Source organism: Heterodontus francisci, chromosome 13 (genome assembly GCF_036365525.1).
Source record: "Heterodontus francisci isolate sHetFra1 chromosome 13, sHetFra1.hap1, whole genome shotgun sequence".
Lineage (NCBI taxonomy): Eukaryota > Metazoa > Chordata > Chondrichthyes > Heterodontiformes > Heterodontidae > Heterodontus > Heterodontus francisci.
Window position 1 is genome coordinate 108,245,441 of NC_090383.1, and position 27,283 is coordinate 108,272,723.

The 27,283-nt window shown below is 41.7% G+C and overlaps 1 protein-coding gene across 17 annotated transcripts in view; it reads right to left on the bottom strand.

Annotated features, from left to right (window-relative positions):
* Nucleotides 1–27,283, bottom strand: part of cep170aa (centrosomal protein 170Aa) — a 174,398-nt gene that overhangs the window by 41,923 nt on the left and 105,192 nt on the right. For all 17 annotated transcript variants that reach the window (XM_068045385.1, XM_068045382.1, XM_068045380.1 and 14 more), the window contains one exon: nt 13,247–13,355. In XM_068045385.1, the coding sequence (XP_067901486.1) occupies nt 13,247–13,355 (109 nt within the window). The remainder of the gene's footprint in view (nt 1–13,246; nt 13,356–27,283) is intronic.

A 27,283-nucleotide genomic window follows, 5' to 3' on the forward strand; every position in this document is an offset into this window, starting at 1 on the left:
TCTAATCCTGGTTACTAATCAGGAGGCATATGAGTCAAGAAAGTTTGTGGTTGTTCAATAAAAAAAAACAGTAGCAGAATTCATTCCCAAATTAACCGGTGGAATAATCAATGTAAAGGACAGAACATTATTTGAATCACTTGTAAAATAAAACTTTTTGCACCTTCATGATTAGTATCTACATTGTGACTGTCAATTTTCTTCTCTCTCATTGGTAGTGCCTTTTCTCTTCCATTGTTTAGTATTATTTATTTTGATTGGCAAGTAGAAAATCATATATCACAAAATCTCTAACCCCAAACTCAATCTACCAATGAAATTCTATACAATCACATTTCAGTAAAAAAATAGAACCCAAATTATATTTACAACACAAAAAACAAAAACATTCCCCCCTAAAATAATTCCCAAATGAATCCACAAACTGCACTAATAAATTCCTCTTCAGAAATAGCAAGGTGCACCCTTCTTAGCCTCTGGTTGTGCCAAACTATATGAGTACTGCTGTTTGGTCAACTGACACTTCATATTTGGAAATGCCCCAAAGCCAACCACCAGATCTGATGCACACTTTGCTGCAAAGTGTGTTCTTTCGCCACCTACTCCAAGACTTCAGTTCCCAGTGTTCATCACAAAATCAAACTGTGTGTCAGATAAAGGTATCAAGGGCCATGGATCAAAGGCAGTCAAATGGAATTGAGGTGTGGATCAGTCACTAAATAATTAAATGGGGGAACAGGTTCAAGGGGCTGTATAGCATAGCATGTTAAAAAAGTATGCAAAAGAACAGGCTTCTTTCTTCATATATAAACTGAAGTGCAATGGTTAATCAGAAATTTCTTAATGGTTAGCTTCATTTCCTGAATGCATCAGTTTTTGAGCTACTTTTGAAATATGCATTTAAAATATTAGAATGGTACATTGAATGAAATTGCATTATATGTATCTCAACTTCAGGAATGTTCACTGAAGCAGCTTGGCTCCATTGTTACGACTGAGGTGGGAGGAGTGCACTGTTTTTCTCTAGTTCCACTTCTCCACAGGTCACAACATATATTTAAATGTTTACCCAGTTACCAATATGGTCAATCATATACTCTACTCTTTACACAGAATAAAATACACCAACCAGGTTTCTTTAATAAACAAAGTTATCAGTTTATTATAAAACAAGACATGGCCAGTAAAGGTGCAAAGCATTAACACACAGTTTGAAATATGACTGTAAATACATATTCCCTTCTAGATACCCAACACACACTGGTTAGATTAAAAAAATTTTTTCTTTGCAGAGATTCACTCTACAAAAAAAAACACTGGCCAAATACTTGTTAATTCTTGAAGGAGAAAATATGGAATGATATCTGTTGTCCCTTTAATCTGGCACCCCAAATATGTGTTGACTGCTGCCACTGGAAACTTTCTGGAGCAGTTCTTTTCAGGCGCGTCGAGAATTAATCTGGCAGACTTGCCAGGAGAAATGCGGTATTAGGGGTTTCAACTATCACTGGATTCGCAGAGCTATTTTCAAGGAGGTGGAGAAAGAGGAGTTGGGTGTTTCAGCAGACTACAAACCCAACTGCCTTCAAAACAGTCCACACCCCAACAGCAAGTCAAAACCTCCTGATCACCATAAATCTCGAAAAGTCACTTCTCTGTAAACAACTCCCCTGTTGTTTATTAAGCGTAAGGCATGTGACATCCAGTAAAGGTTGTTTTTAAATACAAAACTCTTCCCAGTGACCCTTTGAAAAAAAAAACACATCCATGGAATCTTTCCGGTTTTCCAAATGAACCAATGTCTATAATTCTAAAATACGAGTCCTCAAAAATAAAAACAGAAGCATTTTCACAACATCTCCATCCTTGGAGGAATGAAATGCCATTTTTAAATGCATCTCATTACAAAGTGTGGGAAAAAACAAGCTGAAAAATATTAAAACACATTTACACATTCAATTACTCTTTATCTGTAACTAACACAGTTCTGCTTTGTACCATCTTTGTACTTAGATAATTCAAAGCAAAGTTAAATTCTAGACAAAGCAACAGCAATTACATTATTTTTCCCCGCAATGTGGATAATCTTTAAGTGATAGGGTTGCAATAGTAAACTCCATCGAAATAGTCTGGCATTATTGTTTTTGAAATTTTCCACAAAGGCTAGGGGGTTCTTCTTTGGCCTCCTTATCTCGCGAGACAATGGATAAGCGCCTGGAGGTGGTCAGTGGTTTGTGAAGCAGCGCCTGGAGTGGCTATAAAGGCCAATTCTAGAGTGACAGGCTCTTCCACAGGTGCTGCAGAGAAATTTGTTTGTCGGGGCTGTTACACAGTTGGCTCTCCCCTTGCGCCTCTGTCTTTTTTCCTGCCAACTGCTAAGTCTCTTTGACTCGCCACACTTTAGCCCCGCCTTTATGGCTGCCCGCCAGCTCTGGCGGATGCTGGCAACTGACTCCCACGACTTGTGATCAATGTCACAGGATTTCATGTCACGTTTGCAGACGTCTTTAAAGCGGAGACATGGACGGCCGGTGGGTCTGATACCAGTGGCGAGCTCGCTGTACAATGTGTCTTTGGGGATCCTGCCATCTTCCATGCGGCTCACATGGCCAAGCCATCTCAAGCGCTGCTGACTCAGCAGTGTGTATAAGCTGGGGATGTTGGCCGCCTCGAGGACTTCTGTGTTGGAGATACGGTCCTGCCACCTGATGCCAAGTATTCTCCGGAGGCAGCGAAGATGGAATGAATTGAGACGTCGCTCTTGGCTGACATACGTTGTCTAGGCCTCGCTGCCATAGAGCAAGGTACTGAGGACACAGGCCTGATACTTGGACTTTTGCGTTCTGTGTCAGTGCGCCATTTTCCCACACTCTCTTGGCCAGTCTGGACATAGCAGTGGAAGCCTTTCCCATGCGCTTGTTGATTTCTGCATCTAGAGACAGGTTACTGGTGATAGTTGAGCCTAGGTAGGTGGACTCTTGAACCACTTCCAGAGCGTGGTCGCCAATATTGATGGATGGAGCATTTCTGACGTCCTGCCCCATGATGTTCGTTTTGTTGAGGCTGATGGTTAGGCCAAATTCATTGCAGGCAGCCGCAAACCTGTCCCTGAGACTCTGCAGGCACTCTTCAGTGTGAGATGTTAAAGCAGCATTGTCAGCAAAGAGGAGTTCCCTGATGAGGACTTTCCGTACTTTGGACTTCGCTCTTAGACGGGCAAGGTTGAACAACCTGCCCCCTGATCTTGTGTGGAGGAAAATTCCTTCTTCAGAGGACTTGAACGCATGTGAAAGCAGCAGGGAGAAGAAAATCCCGAAAAGTGTGGGTGCGAGAACACAGCCCTGTTTCACGCCACTCAGGATAGGAAAGGGCTCTGATGAGGAGCCACCATGTTGAATTGTGCCTTTCATATTGTCATGGAATGAGGTGATGATACTTAGTAGCGTTGGTGGGCATCCAATCTTTTCTAGTAGTCTGAAGAGACCACGTCTGCTGACGAGGTCAAAGGCTTTGGTGAGATGAATGAAAGCAATGTAGAGGGGCATCTGTTGTTCACGGCATTTCTCCTGTATCTGACGAAGGGAGAACAGCATGTCAACGGTCGATCTCTCTGCACGAAAGCCACACTGTGCCTCAGGGCAGACGCGCTCGGCCAGCTTCTGGAGCCTGTTTAGAGCGACTCGAGCAAAGACTTTCCCCACTATGCTGAGCAGGGAGATTCCATGGTAGTTGTTGCAGTGACCGCGGTCACCTTTGTGTTTATAGAGGGTGATGATATTGGCATCGCGCATGTCCTGGGGTACTGCTCCCTCGTCCCAGCACAGGCATAGCAGTTCATGTAGTGCTGAGAGTATAGCAGGCTTGGCACTCTTGATTATTTCAGGGGTAATGCTGTCCTTCCCAGGGGCTTTTCCGCTGGCTAGAGAATCAATGGCATCACTGAGTTCCGATTTGGTTGGCTGTATGTCCAGCTCATCCATGACTGGTAGAGGCTGGGCTGCATTGAGGGCCGTTTCAGTGATAACATTCTCCCTGGAGTACAGTTCTAGGTAGTGCTCAACCCAGCGGTCCATTTGTTTGCGTTGGTCAGTGATTATGTCCCGATTTAGATTTGAGGGGGGGCGATCTTCTTGATGGTTGGCCCAAGAGCTCTCTTAATGCCATCATACATTCCTTTGATGTTTCCGGGGTCGGAGGCCAGCTGAATATGACTGCATAGGTGTTGCCAGTAGTCGTTTGTGCAGCGCCTGGCTGTTCTTTGTGCAGTGCATCTGGCTGCTTTAAGTGCTGTGGATGTTAAATCGCTGGGGGCTTTCTTGTAGTTCAACAGTACAATGCGCTTAGCGGCTATGACAGGTTCCAGCTCTTCATTATGAGATTGAAACCAGTCTGCATTTCTCTTCGCACTTTTGCCGTAGGTGGTCAAAGCTGACTCATAGATGGCGTCTCTGATGTGGGCCCACTTGGTCTCAGCATTCCCTGTGGGAGTGTTTTGAAGGGCTGTTACAAGTGAATTTAGAAATTTTTGTAACAGCTGTGGGTGAGAAATTCTGCTCGTGTTGATGCGCGGGTGGCCCTTCTGCTTGGAATGATGCAACTTCTTTGGTCTGAGTCTAACCTTGCTGCACACCATGGAGTGGTTGGTGTCGCAGTCCGCACTGTGGAAGCTGCGTGTGATTTGAACACTGTTTAAGGCGGCTCGCCTTGTGACAATGAGGTCTAGCTGGTGCCAACGAACCGATCTTGGGTGTCTCCATGTAACATGATGACAGGGTTTAGTGTGAAAGAACGAGTTGGTGATGCAGAGGTTATGATAGGTACACAACTCAAGCAGTCTCTGCCCGTTCTCATTCATCCTTCCAACGCCATAGCGCCCAAGGCAGGAGGGCCATGAGTCACGGTCGGCCCCAAACCTGGCATTAAAGTCCCCCAGCAGGAATAGGTGTTCGGTGTTGGGGATGCTGCTAATGATGTTATGGAGTACCTCGTAGAACTGATCTTTAGCTTCAGGTGGGGAGCAGAGTGTTGGAGCATAGATGCTGAGTAGGTGTACTGGACCAGAGGTGGTGAGCAATCGGATGGACAGTATGCGTTCTGAGCCATTTGAGGGAGGCTCTATCATGCTGAGCAAGGAGTTTCTGATGGTGAAGCCCACTCCATGCTGTCTTGGTTCTTCAGGATCCCTGCCCTGCCAGAAGAAGGTGTAGTCTTGCTCTGCTAGAGATCCACCCGCGGGGAGGAGAGTCTCCTGAAGTGCTGCAATGTCTACATTGAGTCTACTGAGCTCGTTGTTAATGGTGGCGGTCTTCCGAGAATCGTTGATTTGTGTAAGGTCTTCCGACAGGCCAGGACACACAGTTCTGACATTCCAGCTTGCAAAGCGAAGGGCTGGTACCTTCTTTCCTGTTGTTTGGTGCGGTGTATCAGTCCACCTTTCGGGCAATGACCCTGAGCTCCAAGCACCCATTGAAGCAGGTAGACTGTGGCGGGACAGAACCTTATTGACCGGGGGCTGCCCGGTTTGAGGCGGGCGGTAGCCGTCCAGTGAGGTGCAATGACCTCTCCCACCGACAAAGGCAACCCATGGCGCCCAGTTCCTATGCCAATTTATCTGGACTTATAACTCGTAACTGCTGCCTTCCGTGTTGTTTCAGTCGCTGTGAGGCAACTATGGAGTGACCTCTCCATGGCGCATGCCTGGGCGAATTTATGGAGGTTGAGAGTTGCCCAGTCGTCAAAACCCCCCTCTCGGCCTTTCTGGTGGGGTCCAAAGGAGTGCAGAGGAGGGGATGCGAGGGGGAGGGGTGGAGGGAGGGGGTGCGAGGGGGAGCTGGGGTAAGATGGTGAGAGGGGGGCGCTGGGACGGGATTGTGAGGGGGTGAGCTGAGAGGGTGGAGCAGGGAAGGGGACGGGGGTGGGGGGGGGGGGAAAGGGCGGGGGGGAAAGCGGGTGCAGGTACCAGTGTCTCTCTGTAGTCGTGGCAGATATATACTTCAAAATGCTTAAGAGCTAGTAATAAGCCCAAGGTTTCTTTTTCCACTGTTGACTATCTCTTTTAGTGTCAATGTAGATTTTTTGGAAAATCATCCTACTGGCCTATCTATGCCCGATTCATCGTCTTGTAACAGAACTGCCCCAACCCCTAGGTCACGAGCATCAATTGCTACCTTGAAGTGCTTAGTGAAATTTGGGGCAGCCAACATTGGTTCATTGATAAAAATGGCTTTCAGCCTCTCAAAAAATGCTTGTAACTCTTCTGATCACCCTACCTTAGTTTTTTTTTGGCAGCAAATCTGTCAGTGGAGCAGCTATAGTGCTGAAATTTGGTATAAACTTGCGATAGAAACCACACTTCCCCAAAAACCTCATGATTTCCCGTTTAGTTTTAGGGGCAAGGAACTCCATCAATGCTTGTACTTTTGCTGTTCTTGGCAACATTTGTGCTTGCCCTACTCTATGCCCTAGGTAGGTTATCTGCACTTTTGCGAATTCATTTTTGGCAAGGTTTATCACCAAATCAGCCAACTATAATTTTCTAAACAGAGCTTTTAGTTCTTCCAAGTGGTCCTTTTAAGTGTCACTGTATACCTGGACATCATCTAAGTAAACAACACAGTTAGGAACATTGGCTACCACTTGATTCATTAGCCTCGGGAAAGTTGCTGGGGCATTCGGCATTGGAAAAGATGTCTGGTGTGACAAAGACCGAAATTTCTTTAGCTTGGGGTGTTAAAGGAACTTATCAATATCCCTTTAACAACCCTATTTTGACATTGCCAACTCTGTCAATAGTTTTCCAAGTGAGGAATTGGGTAGGAGTCTGCCTTTGTTACTGCATTAACTTTTCTGTAATCTATATAAAATCTAGTTGAACCGTCGGGTTTAGACTCTAACACCACTGGGGAATGCCAGCTGCTATGACTGGGTCCAATTAGGTGGTTTTCCAACATGTATTGGATTTCTGCTTTACCTGGGCCTGCTTCCCTGGATTTAAGCGATAAGGATGCTGTTTTATAGGAAAGGACTCTCCTACATCCATATCACGTATGGCTAAGGTTGTACAGCCTGTTAAATCCCTACAGATTTCTTTAAATGCTGTGAGTAGCCTTGATAGGTCTTCACATTGTTCTACATCTAAATATGAAAGCACAGTATCTAATCTCCCTAATAATTCTGTGCTGGCTAACCAGATAGTTGGAGGTTCAATTTGAGAATTGTCTCGGCTTCCTTCTGCCCCATCCTCACTATCCCTTTCATCTTTCACTGTCCCTACTACCCAACATACCTGTGTCTGCTTATCCACCTCCCGGCGCTGATATTGTTTCAACATATTGATATGACGCAGCCAATTCTTTTTCTGGCGATCTAGGGTGTCAAATAGTTTATTTTACCAATCCTTTTGACTACTCTATATGGTCCACTGAACCGTGCTTTCAGCAGTTCACACTGTAAAGGCAACAATACTAACTTCATTCTCTGGTTGAAATGTTTGGGTCTTGGCATGCTTGTCTGACCATTTCTTCATGGATGTTTGGGAAGCTGTCAGGTGTTCCAGAGCCACTTTGCAGGCTCTCATGAGCCGCTCCTGGAACACAGATACATAATCGAACATGGATTCGTCCCTCTGTTCTGAAAAGTTTTCTTTGATTACCTTTGGAGGACCACTTATCTCATGTCCATAAACTAATTCAAAAGGACGAAAACCGGTAGACTGGGTACGTGAACCCCGAGTGGCAAACAAAAGAAATTCCAACTCTTTATTGCAATTGTGGGGATATTCATGACAGTATGCCCTGATCATTGTTTTGAGGGTCTGATGGTACCGTTCTAAAGCCCCTTGTGTCTGTGGGTAGTAGGCTGAAGACTTTAACTGTGTTATACCCAGGTTACTCATTACTTCCTGGAAATTTTTAGACATAAAATTGGAACCTTGATCTGACTGAATCTCAATTGGTAATCCATATTTAGTGAAGAACTGGGTTAACTTTTCTACCACTACCTTAGCAGAAATTGTTCTCAAGGGAATGGCCTCTGGGAACCAAGAAGCCATATCCCTGATAGTGAGTATATATTGGTGTCCCACTTTTGTTTTTAGTAAACGTCCAACACAGTCTACCAACACTATACTAAACGGTTCCCCAAAAATTGGTATGGGAATTAGAGGTGCTGGTTTTATGGCAGGTTGCCGTTTTCTCACAATCTGGCACATACGGCACATTTTACAAAACTGCACCATGTCACTAGAAAGACCTGGCCAGGAAAAATGTCGACTTATACGTGATTGCGTTTTCCGGATCCCCATATGTCCGGCCATAGGAATTTCATGGGCTATCCTTAGTATTTCCCAGCAACACTTGGGCGGTACCATGTTCTGGCGAACTACCATCCATTCTTCGTCTGCAGGTCTGTGAGGTAGTCTCCACGTCCTCATCCGAATCCCATTTTTAATATAGTAGCCTTCCGGAACTCCCTTTGCTTCAGCTTCTGTTAGAGCCGATGGTGCCACTTTACTTAACTCTATCAGCTTGCTAAGCCTTCATCAGAGAAGACTTGAACATTTCTTTCGGATTATCCAAATTCCCAAAGGAAATTTCAGATGTTCTGTCTGTGGTGCCAATTTGACCACAGACAATGGAACTTGTTTAGCTGTTGCTCGGGTCTCTGCACATGAAGGCAAAATTCCTGGAACCTTTTCCTGCAATTGTTCTGTCGCTTTGACTTCACTTGATCTTTCCATGACTACTGCAGAAGTTACTACCTTTGCTCCGGCCAAATCATTCCCTAGGAGTAGGTCAACTCTGTCTACAGGCAAACTATGGACAACTCCTAGAGTTACCATTCCAGACATTAGGACACACTCCAGGTGCACCCGATACAAAGGTACAGGTATATAGTCCCTGCCGTTATCATTCACTAAAACTAATTTCCAATTTTGTGTCTAAAATTCAGTGCGCTCTCTGGTGGAAAAGTTATGTCTTTCCCCAGCAAAAGAGTTTGGGTGGCTCCTGTATCCTCAAGTATAACTATAGGTTTACCTGTCTCACTTACAGGAAAAAGGAGTTACCTTCCCTTTCAACAAGAATTCCCTATAATTCTCAGGTATTTGTTCACGTCCCCCTCACTCACAGCGATTTTTGTACTTGGCCTTACAGATGTAGTCAGAGCTAAAGCCCGATCTGTCGTACTCTTGGTCAGGGCCCCCTTTCTCTGCATTGGCCTTGTGCACCCCAACAAGTCCCATGGGTTTACCCCGTAACTTCTAGTTCTCTACATGGGTTCTTACTAACGGAGAAAGTGAAATTTTACATTCTTCCAGGAGAATTATTTCCTTAAGCATCTCATACGTGGCATCTACCTTTAGTGTTCGCATCCAACGATCAAAGTTAATTTGCTTTACCTTCTCAAATTCTGTATAAGCCTGCCCAGGCTGTTTCCAGAGGTTCCGAAACTTATGTCGGTAAGCTTCAGGGACTAACTCATACGCAGCGAGAATAGCCTTTTTTGCCATTTCAATCTGCAGAAGCCTCCTCAGAAAACATGGCATAAACTTCATGAGCTCTGCCCATAAACCTGCTTTGCATGAGCAGTGTCCAGCTTTCCTTCGGCCACTTCATACATCTAGCTATCTTTTCAAAAGAAATCAAAAATGCCTCTATGTCCCTTTCCTCAAACTTTGGGAGGGCTTGCACAAATTTAAACAGCTCTCCATTGGGTCCTGGGATGGAGTCAGATCTTTCCTCACCAGAAGTTTCCTTGGAGTCAAGGCCACCCTTTTGTCTCAATTCCAGCTTTTAAAATTTGAATTCTCTTCCTTCTCTTTCTCTTCCCTGCTGCTCCACTTGTTCCCTTTTATCCTTTCCTCTCTTTCTTCCTTTGTCCTTTCTTTTACTTGCTCCCTTTCTCTGTCCTCAAACTCTAGCTCTAACCTCTTCATGTCTAACTGAATCTGTGCCATTGTTACCGCGTCCCCTTCCGATTCCACTCGTCCTTCTGGCTCTTTCATTTCAATCTTCAGCTGTCTGGGCACTAGTCCCTGAATTTTAGGTCTCATAACTTTTGATCTAATATGTATGTTCAAGTGCTCTACCATGCTTAACAGCTCGCCAATGGACAATGTCTGTAATGAACTATAATCTATTCTAGGCTGCTGCACATACGCACTTGCATCAAAGTAGCTATTCCGGTAGTGTAATCTTTACTCTAATGCACAAGAAAGCTGTTGTTTTCCTTTTCCCCTTTTCAATTACTATTACCCCACTTACAACTGCAGATCGTCAGCTTTGGGTTATCCTGGACAAGCCCCCAGTTATAAGTTCTGACCCAGGTAGGTGGAGTGCAGTCTTTCTCCAGTTCAATTTCTGCACAGGTCACAACATATATTTAAATGTTTACCCAGTTACCAATACGGTCAATCATATATTCTACTCTTTATCCCAGAATAAAATACACCAACCCGGTTTCTTTATTAAACAACAAAATTATCAGATTATAAAACTAGACTTATCCAGTAAAGATGCAAAGCATTAACACAGTTTGAAATATGAATGTAAATAGATATTCCCTTCTAAATACCCAACACACACACACACACACAGTTTAGATATTAAAAAAATTCTCTGCAGTGATTCACTTTATAAAAAGACAAAAAAATAACTTTGGCCAAATACTTGTTAATTCTTGAAAGAGTAGATATGGAATGATATCAGTTGTCCCTTTATTCTGGCACCCCAAATATCGTTTACTGCAGTCACTGGGATCTTTCTGGAGCAGTCCTTTTCAGGCGACGACTAGAATTAATCTGGCAGGCTTTCCAGGAGAAATGTGGTATTAGGCATTTCAACTACCACTCTGGATTCGCAGAGCTTTTTTTCCCAAGCAGGTGGAGAAAGATGAGCTGGGTGTTTCTTTCATCAGGCTACAAACCCAACTGCCTTCAAAACAGTCCACACCCCAACAGCAAGTCAAAACCTCCTGACCACCATAAATCTCGACATACCATTTCTCTGTAAACAACTCTTTTGGCCGCCATGGTTCCTATTGTTTATTTACCTTAAGGCATGTGACATCCAGTAATGGTTGTTTTTAAGCACACAGGTCAACTGTCTTCCCAGTGACCCTTATATAAAAAAAACACATCTATGGAATCTTTTCAGTTTTCCAAATGAATCAATGTCCATAATTGTAAAATGAGTCCTCAAAAAATGTTTTTAAAAAAAAGCACTTTTCTAACACCATGGAGCAGCCCTAATGCTGCTAGGTTTTTTCAATCTTCTGCATGAACAAACACAAATGTCAGCTAGTTGTATTACTTTAAATTGTTGACACACCTATACTAATGATTTCCTGTTGTGTTGTGCTAACATCCACAATGTGCATATAACAGATTAATCTTTTAAGGTCATAGAGTGATACAGCACTGAAACAGGCCCTTCGGCTCACCAAGTCTGTGCCGACCATCAGCCACCCCTTTATACTAATCCTACATGAATCCCATATTCCCTACCACATCCCCACAATTCTCCTACCACCTACCTACACTAGGGGCAATTTGCAATGGCCAATTTACCTATCAACCTGCAAGTCTTTGGCTGTGGGAGGAAACAGGAGCACCCGGCGAAAACCCACGCAGTCACAGGGAGAACTTGCAAACTCCACACAGGCAGTACCCAGAACCGAACCTGGGTCACTGGAGCTGTGAGGCTGCGGTGCTAACCACTGCGCCAGTGTTTGAGGTCATCCAAAATTCTGCCGCCCGTGTCTTAACTCGCACCAAGTCTGTTCACATATCGCCCCTGTACTCACTGACCTACAATGATTCCCAGTTAAGCAACATCTTGATTTTAAAATTCACATCCTTGTTTTTCAAATCCTTCCAATGGCCTCGCCCCTCCCTATCACTGTAATCTCCTTCAGCCGCACAACTCTCCAAGATATCTGTACTCCTCTAATTCTGGCCTGGAGCATCCCTGATTTTAATTGCTCCACCATTGGTGGTCGTGCCTTCAGTTGCCTAGACCCCAAGCTCTGGAATTCCCTCCCTTCGCCTCTCCAACTTGTTTTCCTCCTTTAAGACACTGGTTAAAAAAACTACCTATTTGAACAAGCTTTCGGTCATCTCCCCTAATATCTCATGTGGCTTGGTGTCATTTTACTTTATAATGCTCCTGTAAAGTGCTTTGGGATGTTTTATTCTGTTAAAGGTGCTATATAATTAAGTAGTTGTTGTTGTGCCCTTTTGGCTGAATTGTTTCAAAATTATTTGAATGCATTTTCAACTTGAAGTGTGAACAAATGGTTGAACAATTAGTTGTGCAATTGATGTTGGAGGCGAATGAAGATAAACAGCTGAAATGTTTGAGTCATCATAAAGATGGTTAGTTTTTGCAGCAAGTGGAGATGAGGTGTAGCAAATCATTTACAGTATGGGAAGTGGGAGCAGAGAGGGGAAAAAAAGTCATCAATCACTATTTCTGGAGGGTGAGGAATGCAAGGGAAAAGAAAGAATTTGAGTTACTGCTAGGAAGTAGCTGGTCCATGTCATAAAACAGCATTTGGCGCATAACCATGAGCAGTAACGCCATACGAAATCTAATTATTTTAAATGCGGATACAGTGGTCAAGACTTTCATGTAAATGCTTTATTTGCTATTTTGCTCCTCATTGTCACAAGTAAAATGTAAGGTTCGATAAAACAAATGCTATTATGAAAAGCATTTTTAGATTAAAAGTTAGTGTTTAAATAATGCTTTGTAAACCATTTGAAACACAGATTCAATAATCACAGTACTTAATTCCCTTCCTCCTCTTCTATTTCATCCGTTTTTAAATGAGTGTTTTCTTTGCTGTTTATATTAACAGTCTTGCGCATTTCCCTACAGAACAGGGAAGAAACCGACTATATGCTTGAACCAGTGTTGCTCTTCAGCTCGTAAGATGCACAAATAGATTAAACAGGAGCAATATAAATAATTTGTCCATGGAGTTTCTCTCCCCATTAGTTTGGGGGAGGGAAGATGGAAAACACCTAATCTCTTCAGTGTACACCTTGATGGTACTGTTGAGATTGGGAACTTGCTAAATCGAAATTTGTTGGGCAAACCTATCACACTGAAACTATGTTGCACCAACAATGTACTGCAGAACTGCAAACTGTAACTTTTATTCTGTTATTAAAGTTCATTATACCTAACTTCTAGACTATTAATAAATGGACAGATAGCAAAGGAATTGTCAGGCAAGTAGTTACCTTGGTCATGAGTACCAAAGGTTGTTGGCGTCAGGTCACTGGCAGCTAAATTTGCCCACTGGGACACCCACCTGGGGGTGCTGGATGTAAAGGAGCCTTCAGGATGAGTCTGAAAATTAAATTAAATCAATAAAGTTAACCTTTCTAAGACCATTTTATACTGCACAGCATCCACAGAAATAATTTCTGCAAATTTCTAATTCATTAAACAATTACATTACAAATTGAAAGTTCATTTCACATGTTCACAATACTTCAAAATTCTGGATAAGCCTTTCTGAAATAATGGTTCTTCAATACTTATTAGTTGGTAATGACACAAGGCCAGTTTTCAGTAGAAAAGCTTCACTGAGAATCTCTAAAGATAAAAATTAAGTGGTTTTTCAGAACTCTGTACCTACCTAAACATCACAGTCCACAAATTAGGTTATTAAGTTTTCTCCCCTCTCCTAAATGTATGGACTCCTTTTGCAGCATCTGGTTCCACAGATACCGGTAACATCCTGCTAACCAACTAGTTGTCATTATTTAAGCGTGAGCCTTGACAAAGAATACTCACAGGATATTTGACCATAGAGGGGGTTGGCTGGGCAAGGAAAATAAAAGCACTGCTGAGCCCACCTTTTCCTCACCTGGCATCTGCACATGAAGCAGGCATCACTGGACAGCACTGGAATACCCAGAAAATTTACAACAGCATCCAAAAGAGTAGATAAGAAGGGGTAACCATTTAGCTCCTTGAAGTACTACATAGTGGGCGTGATCAATTTACCATTTCAAAAAATGGTTTGTTCATAATGACAGTCTTTAGACGCCAAGATCTTGAGAAGCAGAACAACTGGCCCTTGAATGCAGTTTTCAGTCAATGGCCAATTTCTTTTCCATCTGGGAGCCAAAGGAAATTAGATAAATGACATCCTGAACTATAAGACTGGCCAATCACAAGTAATTAAGAGCCAAACAAAAACTCTTATGAGAACCATGAATCGAAAGATCAGAACACATTTCAACAAGGGGGATATCACATTTACAGGAATTTGGCCCAATTCAGCTATAAATAGGATCTGCCCTGACTGGGTTGCTTTCTATAATCATTAGACCAAATCAAAGACAATTCTTCTCAACACCAAAGGACTGGGATACCACAACATGCTGCATATGAGGAAGTTACTAAGAAAGCCAAATTAGCAGTTTACGGCGGTTTGTATTTATATAGCACCTTTAATGTAATAAAACATCCCAACACGGTCCACAGGAGTGTTATAAAACAAAATTCAAGGTTGAACCATGTAAGGAGATATTGGGTCAGGTGACCAACAGCTTGGTCAAAAGAGGTAGGTTTTAATAAGCATCTTAGGTAGAGAGATGGAGTGGTTTAGGGAGGGAATTCCAGAGCTTACAGCCTTGGCAGCTAAAGACACTGCCACAAATCGTGAAGCAATTAAAATCAGGGATGCTCAAGAGGCCAGAATTAGAGGTGTGCAGATAGTTTAGAGCTTTGTGGACTGAAGGAGATCACAGAGCGAGGGAGGGGTAAGGCCATAGAGGGATTTGAAAATAAGGATAAAAAATTTTAAATCGAGGCATTGCTTAACCAAGAGTTAATGCAGGTCAGTGAGCACAGCGACATGGATGAATGGGACTTGGTGCGAATAAGGACACAGGCAGAGTTTTGGATGACTTCAAGTTTACATAGGATAGAATGTGGGAGACTGGCCAAGAGTGCATGGGAATAGTCATGTCCAGAGGTGGTAAAGACATGGATGAGGGTTTCAGCAGCCAATGAGGTGAGACAGGGGCGTAGTCGAGTGATGTTACCGAGGTGGAAATCGGCAGTCTTAATGATGGCTTGGATATTTGGTTGGAAGCTCATCTTGGAGTCAAATATGGCACCAAGATTGCGGACAGTCCAATTCAGCCTCAGACAACAGCCAGGGAGAGGGATGGGGTCGGTGGCTAGGGAAGGGAATTTATAGCAGGGAACAATATTTGGTCTTCCCAATATTTAGTCCAGTCTAAAGAAATTTCAACCAGCAGAAACTTCACACAGTGGTGGGTTAGCAGAGATTCTAATACCTGCATAATGGTCTCAATCTCAAGAATAGCCAGAAACATCAAACCTAAGAACATGTTAAAAAGTTGTAGACTCTTCTTTCTTGGTGACAACTAATTTTCTCATTAATCATATACTTTGATATTTTGATCATTGTTAGTTTTTAAAAAATTTAGTCTTGGGTTATAGGCAAAGCTGGCAAAACCACATTTATTGACCATCTTTAGTTGCCCAAAGAATATGATTGGCCTTTCCCTATGGTAGTGATTGTATCTACAACTGTATGTCTTGCTAGGCCACTTCAGAGGACATTAGGAGTTAGCCACACAATGTGGCTGAGAGTTTATATGTTGGCAGACGAGGAGGATGACATCTGTTCTTCTCTGATCAGTAGACCAGTTGCGCTTTTAGAATAATCTGGAAGCTTTAATGGTCAGTTGTTATATTGTTTGTATATTTTATGCATTTTGTTTTATAATGCTCCTGTGAAGCACCTTTGGATGTTTTATTATGCTAAAAGGTACTATATAAATGTAAGTTTCTGTTTTTCCTTTAGGTTTCTACAATAGGACACAGCTTTCTTTTATGGAACATATCAATTTACATAGTAGTCCAGAGCATTGTGAAAAAAAGAAAGCATTGTTAAAGCATTGTTTCTGTTCGTTGTTTCAATCAGCAATTTATTCTGATGTAGACTATGCTTCACAGAGATTTCAATCAAAATGTTTGCGTATTCTCAACTACTAAAATTTTTTAGGAGCAAAACAAATGATCCATTTTTGCAAAATGATCACAGTCTCCACACCCACATTGCCTGCTGGCATTTGTTTTCAGACTTCTTTAAGCAAATATGTCATCTGTCAGGTTATAAAATGAAATAGCAATTAGACCAGTCATGTTGAAATGAATTAAGAATTCCTAATGGGATCTAAAAATTAATGCCAATTTGTAATGGAGATAGCTGTTCTTTAATGGGAACTGACTTAGTTTGCCTTTGTAATGGTCCCCTCCACTCATCAAAAGCACAATTCTTTACCTAAACTAATTGCAGAGCCATAAACTGGGACATGATGATGTATCAAAGTTTTTTGTTTTTATTGGTTACTATCATGAAAATTGACACAAAGTTCTTGTTTGGCTTTTTTAGACTCCTGGAGTGAACAATTCAAGTTGACACCAATAGTGCTTATAAGTGAAACCTGTGCACCGATTTTCAAATTATACTTGTTTTTACCCTTTGACAATATTTCAGGTACCCACTGTAACTAGAATTATGCCTTATTGTATTAAACTAATAAAAAATAGCTATACAGGTAGTAAGTCATTCTTACAAAATTTTGAGGATTGATTGGACAGATAAATACATTGTTTATTTTGAGCCCCCTTTAATCGTTTACGAGTAATAGGGATGCTCCCTGGCCTAACCATCTTCAGCTGCTACATCAATGCCCTTTCCTTGAACATAAGGTCAGCAGTCACTGACTCCACATTATTTAGCTTCATTCACAACTCCTCCAATAATGAAACACCCTATGCCAGCCTGTTCAATATTTGGAGCATCATTCAGGCTTTGACTGACAGTGGCAGGTAACATTTGCATTAAATAAGTGCCAGCAAGAAAAGTCCAGCCATCTAACCCTAACTTTCAACAGCATCACCAATGCCATATTCAGCACCAAGAACATCTTTGGGAGAAGATAGATGGCAGATGGGGAAAGCTGGCAAAGGGATCAGACATCAAAATGAAAATTAGTTTGAGTCAGAGTCATTCAGCACAGAAACAGGCCCTTCGGCCCATCGTGTCTGTGCTGGCCATCAAGCACCTACCTATTCTAATCCCATTTTCCAGCACTTGGCCCGTAGCCTTTTATGCTCTGGTGTTTCAAGTGCTCATTTAAATACTTCTTAAATGTTGTGATGGTTCCTGCCTCAACCATCTCTTCAGGCAGTGCGTTCCAGATTCCAACCACCCTCTGTGTGAAAATTTTTTTTCCCTCAAATCGCCTCTCAAGTTCCTGCCCCTTCACCTTAAATCTATGCCCCCTGGTTATTGAACCCACCGCTAAGGGAAAAAGTTTCTTCCTATCTAAATGCCCCTCATAATTTTGTCTACCTCAATCATGTCCCCCCTCAGCCTTCTCTGCTCCAAGGAAAACAACCCTAGCCTTTTCAGTCTCTCTTCACAGCTGAAACACTCCAGCCCAGGCAACATCCTGGTGAATCTCCTCTGCACCCTATCCAGTGCAATCACATCCTTCCTATAGTGTGGTGCCCAGAACTGTACACAGTACTCCAGCTGTGGCCTAGTGTTTTATACAGCTCCATCATAACCTCCCTGCTCTTATATTCTATGCTTCGGCTAATAAAGGCAAGTAGCCCATAAGCCTTCCTAACCACCTTATCTACCTGTGCTGTTGCCTTCAGTGATCTATGGACAAGTACACCAAGGTCCCTCTGACCTTCTGTACTCCCTAGGGACCTATCATCCATTGTATATTCCCTTGCCTTGTTAGTCCTCTCAAAATGCATCACCTCACACTTCTACATAAATTATTAAAAATGAATTAGCATATTAGTATTATTGCTCACTGTTTCATGCCTGTCTACTGGGAAAAATCATTTGTTGAACTTGCACTAGATTTTCAAGCATTACACTTAACATAAAGGCAAAAATTATTGATCACTAAAAAGTAAAATACTGTAAAACTGAAGTCTTTATGAAGTTGGCAGTGAAGTACATCCGGAAGTCAAGAGGCTGCCTTTTCTTTTTAAAAAACCAATCACTCATTCTTCCATATCTGCTACACAAATGTATGTAATGTGCTTTAACCAATTCCCATGACATATAACAGAATACTTAAAGTATCCATTAAGAGATCCATTACCTACCATTCCATTTATCAGAGAGAGAAAAAAAATCAAACTCATCTACTTAAATCAGAATTGTATACTTTCAAGTCTGCATGTATATTTTAATTGCATGCAAAAAATAGTTAGCAAAGTAAATGAAGAGGTTGCTTTAGGTGCAAGATACTTTCTGGCAAAACTTTTCTAATAAACAATTAGGAGTACAAATTTTGATCTTCAGATAGTAATAACCTGGTACAAGAATTTGGTCATTGCCTCTGCTCAAAGATAACCTTTTCCTTCAGTGATGTGCATGGGAAATAATTCCTCTTAGCTCCAGGCAACAGTATTTACAGTACGTCATTAGCATGAATTTCAATTTCCAATATTCATACTTTATGAAAAATAATTTTTACTCTACAAAGGTCACAATAGTAGCTGTAGTCAAATAAGTATCACATTTATTAAAATATCTTCTGACTGAATGATGGTGCATGGTGAAACAGATTCCTAGCAAGCAACAGCCACATTTAAATTCCTGCAGCACCATCTTCTCCATAGTGATCCAAAAAGATCATGAATTCAGTAGCAACTGCAAGAAATGGGGAATATTTCATAAAATTGCAGACATCTGAGTTTTATTTACTTTAATTATATTGATCAGTGATAATTGTGCACAATAGGATATAATATTCATCTCCCTATCAAGAGTCAGATTTGGTCTCAGATGCAAAATAATTCTTGTATTTAAAAGAAAATGAAAGTGATGCACTTCAACCTAGAACCTGAAACTCTCTGTAGTTTATTTCCTTCTAATTAATCTGAGGAATTCACAAGCATCTACAATTATCTAACATTCTGACAGACTGCAAGTGTAACCTCAAAGGACAGACCAGGTTAACAGTTAAAGGTTACAATCATGCTCCAGCAACCAGGCAACCATTCAATGACGCCACAGGAGATACACAAAATTCTTCCATCCACCACACATTACAATCACATCCCAGCTACTAGGTAAATATTTACAGGTTATTGACTTAAATTGCTAATTCACAAGCAGCAAATCACAAGTGAAGAGGTAGGGAACAAAAAGATCAATTATGTGGGAAATGGGTCGAAAAGCTACAAATAAAACTAATAGCACCATACGAAAGCAACAAATGAAAATTAAGCTGTCAGCAAAGTTACAAGAACCTATGACAGAGACCTGGCTCAAAGAAGGGCAGGACTGGGTATTAAATATTTCTGATATAAGGTGTTCAGGAAAGGGAGAGGCGTGGCAGTATTGATTAAGGAGAATATTGCAATGCTGGAGAGAGAGGATGTCCCAAGAGGGTTAAGGACGGAATCTATTTGGCTAGAATTAAGGAACAAAAAAATGAGCAATTATATTGCTTGGTGTAGTCTATAGGCAACCAACTGGTGGGAAAGATTTCGAGGAAAAAATTTGCAAGGAAGTTATAGAGAGATGCAAGAATTAGAGTAGTTATAATGGGGGACTTTAATTATCCGAATATAGACTGGGATAGTAGCAGTGTAATGGGCAGAGAGGGGCAAAAGTTCTTAGAGTGTGTTCAGGAACATTTTCTACAGCAGTATGTTTCAAGTCCAATGAGAAATGAGGCACTACTAGACCTGGTTCTTGGGAATGAGGTGGGCCAAGTGTCAGTAGGGGAACATTTAGGGGAAAGTGATCATTGTATCATTTTTAGATTTAGATTGGCTATGGAAAAGGACAAGGAACAATTGACAGTAAGAATAATTAACTGGGGGAAACCCAACTTCAATGGATTAAGACTAGATCTGACCCAGATAAATTGGAATCAAAAGTTGGCAGGCAAAACTGTAATTGAACAATGGGCTGCCTCTAAAGAAGAGAGAGGCCAGGCACAGTCAAGGTATATTCCCATTAAGGGGGAAAGGTAGGGCAAACAAATCCAGAGCTCCCAATGATGAAAGAGATAGAGATTAAGATGAAGAAGAAAAAGTGTGCTTATGACAGATGTCAGGTAGATAATATAACTGAGAACCAGGCTGAATATAGAAGGTTTAGAGAGGAAGTGAAAAAGAAAATAAGAGAAGCAAAGAGAGAGTATGAAGAGAGACTGGCAGATAACAGAAAAGTTAACCCAAAAGTCTTCTATAGGCATATAAATAGTAAAAGGGTGGTAAAAGAGTGAATGGGACCGATTAGGGACCAAAAACGGGATTTATGTATGGAGACAGGGGGCATGGTTAAAGGGTGGCGCAGTGGTTAGCATCGCAGCCTCACAGCTCCAGTGACCCGGGTTCGGTTCTGGGTACTGCCTGTGCGGAGTTTGCAAGTTCTCCCTGTGACCGCGTGGGTTTCCGCCGGGTGCTCCGGTGTCCTCCCCAGCTAAAGACTTGCAGGTTGATAGGTAAATTGGCCATTGTAAATTGCCCCTAGTGTAGGTAGGTGGTAGGAGAATGGTAGGGAATATGAGATTAATGTAGGGTTAGTATAAATGGGTGGTTGTTGGTCGGCACAGACTCGGTGGGCCGAAGGGCCTGTTTCAGTGCTGTATCTCTAAACTAAACTAAACTAAACCTGATTAAGTATACTTTAGGCTGAAAATTGGTTGGTTGGTAATATTTGTGCCATATAAGTGCCAGGTAATGACCATCCTGAAAAAGAGAAAGTCCAGCCATCTCCCCATGTCCTTCAACAGCACCTCCATTACCAAATTCCCATTATCAAAATCTGAAGGACCACTGCTGACCAGAAGCTTGATCCATATCAACATTATGGCTACAAATGCAGGGCACAGGCTGGGTACTCTGCAACAGATGGCTTGTTTTCTGACCCTGCCACATCCACCCCCCTCCCCGCCCACCCCCCACAAAGCATCTTCATCTATCTGGCTCAATTCATGAAAGTGATGGAACACTCACTCAGATAGATACATCAGCAACAACATTCAAGAAAAAAGAACAGTGCAGGCTGCACTTCCAGAAAGCTCGACTCCATTCGGGACAGGTTACTTAATTTGACTGTTGGACCTTGGACTCGATAACCATCACTTCATCACACATGTATTGACTAAAGTATGGATGACAGGATGCACTAACAATTCATCAAATTTACTATGACATCACCTCCTTCTCTTAGAACCTCAACAGGCAAAAGTATCAATGTCATTGGTCATCACCTCCAATTCAGATATTATTCTGACTTAGGTAGAAATATCAGCATTTCTTCATTACTGGGTCAAGATACTGGAATTCCCTACCTAACACCACTGAAGAGTTAGTCCCCTGATAACCAAGTCTGCTCTACCCTTCTTGCCATCTTTACTAGTAAGTAACCGCAAACACAATGTTAAAGGCACTACTCCAGAGTGAGCGTACGTAGTGATCATGAATTGCTGGTGGTCATCAGGTGAAGACAACTGAAGAGCTTTTGAGATAATGAAGTGTATAATAAAAGAGAACTATGAAAACAAACATCTGGCATATATCCTCTGCATGAATAGAACGCATCTACAGCTCCACTAAGGAAATCAGTCTTTCATTTTCAAAAGTTCTATCCAGTTGCCAATTGATAAAAGGTTAATTCATCAATGCTTTACCTTTCTCATTAGTTAGCAACTGAAATTGAAAATGTGCTTCACTTCCATATAATAGATTTATAGGAGTCAACCATGTAGATCAATAGAATCATTGAAGAATGTATTGATCTCAGCTTATTTTAAAGAACAAAGATAATTACAGCACAGGAACAGGCCCTTCGGCCCTCCAAGCCTGCGCCGATCCAGATCCAGATTTTGAGATCTAATTTTCAGGATGTGCATTATAGCATTGTTTCTTTTGTTGCTACAAGCAATATTTGGCATCAGTGAAAAAGTTTATATTTGAAGAAAAACATGAAAAGTGTACACTTTTGTTTTTCGTCAAACAAAAATATATTTCTAATCAACAAAAAAAATGGACATTGACCACACATGCACAGTAGATTCCTGATAATCCTGCAAGATCTGTCCAGAAACGTGTTTATTCAAATCTCTCGTAGTTCCTAAAGCTCACAGTGCCCCCTGTTGGGAAGTACCATACAATGCAAACAACATTAAAAATCAAAGCAGAGAAAACATCTCTAAGTAGCTTTTACATCACTATTCCACAGTGGTATGGTGAGAATGTACTTAGATTAATAAATGCTATTAATGGTTATCTAATAGTTTATATATCAGCTGCTAAAGAACCCATACCAAAAAACAATATAAAATTATATTAATGTAAGTTAACTCTTCTCTCCCAAGTTATAATGCAGTATGTTAGAAAGTTTATAGTTCTTTTATTCTTAGATTGCCAAAGTAGTACTAGGAGATTAATATGGCAATCAAAATCAAATTAGGTTTGAGCAATGTATAAAAGGATCTTGCAGAATGACTTAGAACATAATTAATCATAAACTTGAATTGAATCACAATCAGGTTTTTGGTGTTTTAGAATAAATTTCTATTTGACTAAGAACAAAATAAGTGTGGATTTGAAGGAATAACTCAAGTGTTCATGTGAAAAGCAATCAAAATTACAGAGTGATCATTTACTCCAGCAGCCTGTTTCAAACCTGAAGTACAATTTTAATCCAATGCAAATTGTTCACACCTAGCTTTGCATTAGGAGCACCATTAACAAAAGCAGACTTATTTCCATGTCCCTAGTGGTGTTTTCTTGAACTGAGGGGTGAAGGATCTTTCTACCTCAATGGGACTCTTAAATGTCTCCAGTATGAGTTACTATTCATTTTAACAACTAGCTGAACCATTTTTCAAGATAAGTTTTTAAGGTTCCGGAGGAGTCCGTTAAAACTTCCAGGATTTTCTCAATTCCCACCACCACCCTGGAACTTCTTTGTTTAAAATGATCTCAAGAAGCTCAGCTGTAGGCCAACAAGAAAACACAAAATTCTTAGCTGGCTTGTCTGTACAGCTAAAATACAAAACAAGAAACAGGCCATGCAGCCCATTAAGTCCAAGCTGGCATTTATACTCCACTCAAGCCTCTTCCTATTGTTTCTCATCTACATATCAGTGTCGCCTCCTATTCCCTTCTCCCTCATATGCTTAGCTAGCTTCCCCCAGGTGCATCTGTACCATTTGCCTCAGGTACTCTGGTGGAGAGTTCCACATTTTCACCACTCTCTGGGTAAAGAAGTTTCTTCTGAATTCCCTATTTGATTTCTTGGTGACTATCTTATATTGATGGCCTCTAGTTTTGCTCTTCCCCACAAGTGGAACACATTGTTAAATCTATCAAAACCTTTCATAATTTTAAAGACCTTTAATAGATCACTCCTTCGCCTTCTCTTTTCAAGAGGAGACCCAGCCTTTTCATCCTTTCCTGATAGGTATAACCTATGTCATATTTGCTGTCCTAAACAAGTTTATTGCTCGGACCAAAGAATGTATGCATCTGATTATTACATTTACAAACTGACTGCTTGGGAGATTTTCTGGAACTATCAACCGAAAATACACAAGGAAGATATAAATATTAAAAATAATGTGACTTTTCAGCTTCTGCACAAATTTTGAGTGTGGGTTGGGGGGATGGGGTGGTGACAACTTCCAGTTCAACAATTAGATTAGTCTTAAAAATACAATACAATTTATAATATGATGTTCTGTTTGTGCCCAATTCTAATCCAATTCAGATTGGCCAGACCTGAGCTTTGCATCAGAAGTACCAACAGCAAAAGTAGACTTATTTCCATGTTCCTAGAGCTGTCTCCTTGAACTGAGGGGTGAAGGATCTTTCTACCTCGATGGGATTCCTAATTGTCTCTAGTATGAGTTACTATTGACATTAACAACTAGCTAAACCGTTTTTCAAGATAGATTTTAGTGTTCCGTCTGTTGAAACTTCCAGGGTTTTCACAATTCCCACCATCACCCTGAAATTTCTTTGTTTAAAATGGATCTCAAGCTGCGCAGCTGTAGGCCAACAAGAAAACACAAAGTTCTTAGCTGGTTTGCCTGCAGGGCATAAATACCATGGGTAACAAAACGTTAGTGTGTAATGTTTTACAGGTGATTCTCTCTCTTCTCTGTAAATCTTGTGCTTTTTTAAACTTTAACTGTGAAATGGACTGAGGATTCACTTGTGGAAGATTTAAAAAAAATCAACACCTTCTAGGATTACAACATGGCATGCTTGAAAGTTTGGCGGGGGGGTGCTAAAAAATACTCAGTGACAAGATGTAAAAGATTTCAAACCAGTGGAAGTAGTGCAGTATACCAGTGTCAATAGCACACAATGGTCATGTGGAGATTTGGTATTCTCTGCTAAGTCTCAGACCGTAAGCAAGCTACAGGTGCAAGTGGAATAAAAACAAGAAATGCTGGAACCACTCAGCAGGTCTGGCAGCATCTGTGGAAAGAGAAGCAGAGTTAACGTTTCGGGTCAGTGACCCTTCTTCGGAACTGACAAATATTAGAAAAGTCACAGGTTATAAACAAGTGAGGTGGGGGTGGGGCAAGAGATAACAAAGGAGAAGGTGCAGATTGGACCAGGCCACATAGCTGACCAAAAGGTCACGGAGCAAAGGCAAACAATATGTTAATGGTGTGTTGAAAGACAAAGCATTAGTACAGATTAGGTGTGAATACACTGAATATTGAACAGCAGCAAGTGCAAACCTGAAAAAAAAACAGTGGGTAAGCAAACTGAACAGACTAAGATGAAATGAAATAAATGCAAAAAAAAAGATAGTAAAAAATGTAAAAAAGAATGTAAAAAAAAAAGAAAAAATGACTAAAAATGAAAGTAAAATGGGGGGCTGTCATGCTCTGAAATTATTGAACTCAATGTTCAGTCCGGCAGGCTGTAGTGTGCCTAATCGGTAAATGAGATGCTGTTCCTCGAGCTTGCGTTGATGTTCACTGGAACACTGCAGCAATCCCAGGACAGAGATGTGAGCATGAGAGCAGGGGGGAGTGTTGAAATGGCAAGCAACCGGAAGCTCAGGGTCCTGCTTGCGGACTGGGCGGAGATGTTCCGCAAAGCGGTCACCCAGTCTGCGCTTGGTCTCCCAAATGTAGAGGAGACCACACTGTGAGCAGCGAATACAGTATACTACATTGAAAGAAGTACAAGTAAATCGTTGCTTCACCTGAAAGGAGTGTTTGGGGCCTGGGATAGGGAGGAGAGAGAAGGTAAATGGGCAGGTATTACACCTCCTGCGATTGCAGGGGAAGGTGCCATGGGACGGGGACGAGGTGGTGGGGGTAATGGAGGAGTGGACCAGGGTGTCGCGGAGGGAACGATCCCTTCGGAATGCTGACAGGGGAAGGGAGGGGAAGATGCTGGTATCACGCTGGAGGTGGCGGAAATGGCGGAGGATGATCCTTTGGATATGGAGGCTGATGGGGTGAAAAGCGAGGACAAGGGGAACCCTGTCACGGTTCTGGGAGGGAGGGGAAGGGGTGAGGGTAGAGGTGCGGGGAATGGGCTGGACACGGTTGAGGGCCCTGTCAACCACAGTGGGGGGAAATCCTCGGTTGAGGAAAAAGGAGGTCATATCAGAAGCACCGTCATGGAAGGTAGCATCATCAGAGCAGATGCGTCGGAGACGGAGAAACTGGGAGAATGGAATGGAGTCCTTACAGGAGGTAGGGTGTGAAGAAGTGTAGTCGAGGTAGCTGTGGGAGTCGGTGGGCTTATAATGGATATTAGTAGACAACCTATCCCCAGAGATGGAGACAGAGAAGTCGAGGAAGGGAAGGGAAGTGTCAGAGATGGACCATGTAAAGGTGAGAGAAGGGTGGAAATTGGAAGCAAAGTTGATAAAGTTTTCCAGTTCGGGGCGGGAGCAGGAAATGGCACCGATACAGTCATCAATGTACCGGAAAAAGAGTTGGGGAAGGGGGCCTGAGTAGGACTGGAACAAAGAATGCTCGACATATCCCACAAAAAGACAGACATAACTAGGACCCATGCGGGTACCCATAGCGGCACCTTTTAGGTGCAAGTGGAAACCTGAAACAATGAGTCTTCTCAGCAAAGAAAATTAATTCATTGATTTAGATTAGCTCTTTTGTGTAATATAGAGAAGTGGAGCATTGGAGGAGGAAGGTGAAGTATGCAGTTTGTGTGGTAAATATTTAAAATATCCAGATATGCTTTAATCTTTTTGGGTTTTATTTTTCATTTGACACATTACAGTTTAATAATTTATTTTTTGCTTTTGAATCTTTGACTAAACAGATGAAAGTTCACCAGAGAGCACCTGCACAGCATGTACTATTAAAGAATTGCACTGCAGCATTGTTTTATATAAAAACAGAAAATGTTGATAACAGTCAAGGTGGTCAAGTGGCATCTGTGGAGAGAAGAAGCTAGGATTAAGTCTCAGGTTGATTTTTTTAAAATATCAGTACCCACTACTTTGCATGCCTATGAATATGCAGCAAAATAGACTTAACAGATTAAAAATAGCCTTGCTGAATATGATTAAATATCCAACAATGTATAGTAGCAAACTGTTGATTGCTGTAAAAAAGGGATTAAGTTGTAGTGTGCCAAAATAGAATTATAGCGGAATCTGAAATGGAGGAGACCCTCTTGGCAGAAAATGGAAATTAGCAGATAATCAAGAGTCACCAAACTTTGGTTTTACACTCATCAACATCCTAGGTACACGAATGAAGTCAAGTATAAGTAAATTCAGTGAAATAAATATGTAATTTAGAAAGTATGAATGACAAAAAGAAATATTAGAAGGCTGTGCAATCAGCTGACATTTCACACAAGGCTATGCAAACTCTGACACATGGTCAGGTAAGCAGGTAATAGAAGGGTGAATAAAGAGACCAGTGTGTCTATATGGAATGCTGCCTACAATTGGAAAAAATAAATTAACCACGATCAGCAAAAATACTAGTGGCGAAGGGCTGCTATTTAATCCATATGGTATATGGACTGCAGCTTACAACTGTGTTGCACCACACATGAAAATGGAATTTCATAGATTTTTAATAACATGGGCCGGAATTTTATGCCACCCCAACTTGCCGGATGGTGGCGGTGGGGAGTGGGGGGGCGGAAATGGTGTAAAATAAAGCGGGAGGCTTTTCCAACCCGGGGGGAGGGTGGGGGGGCAAAATCGACCTGCCCAC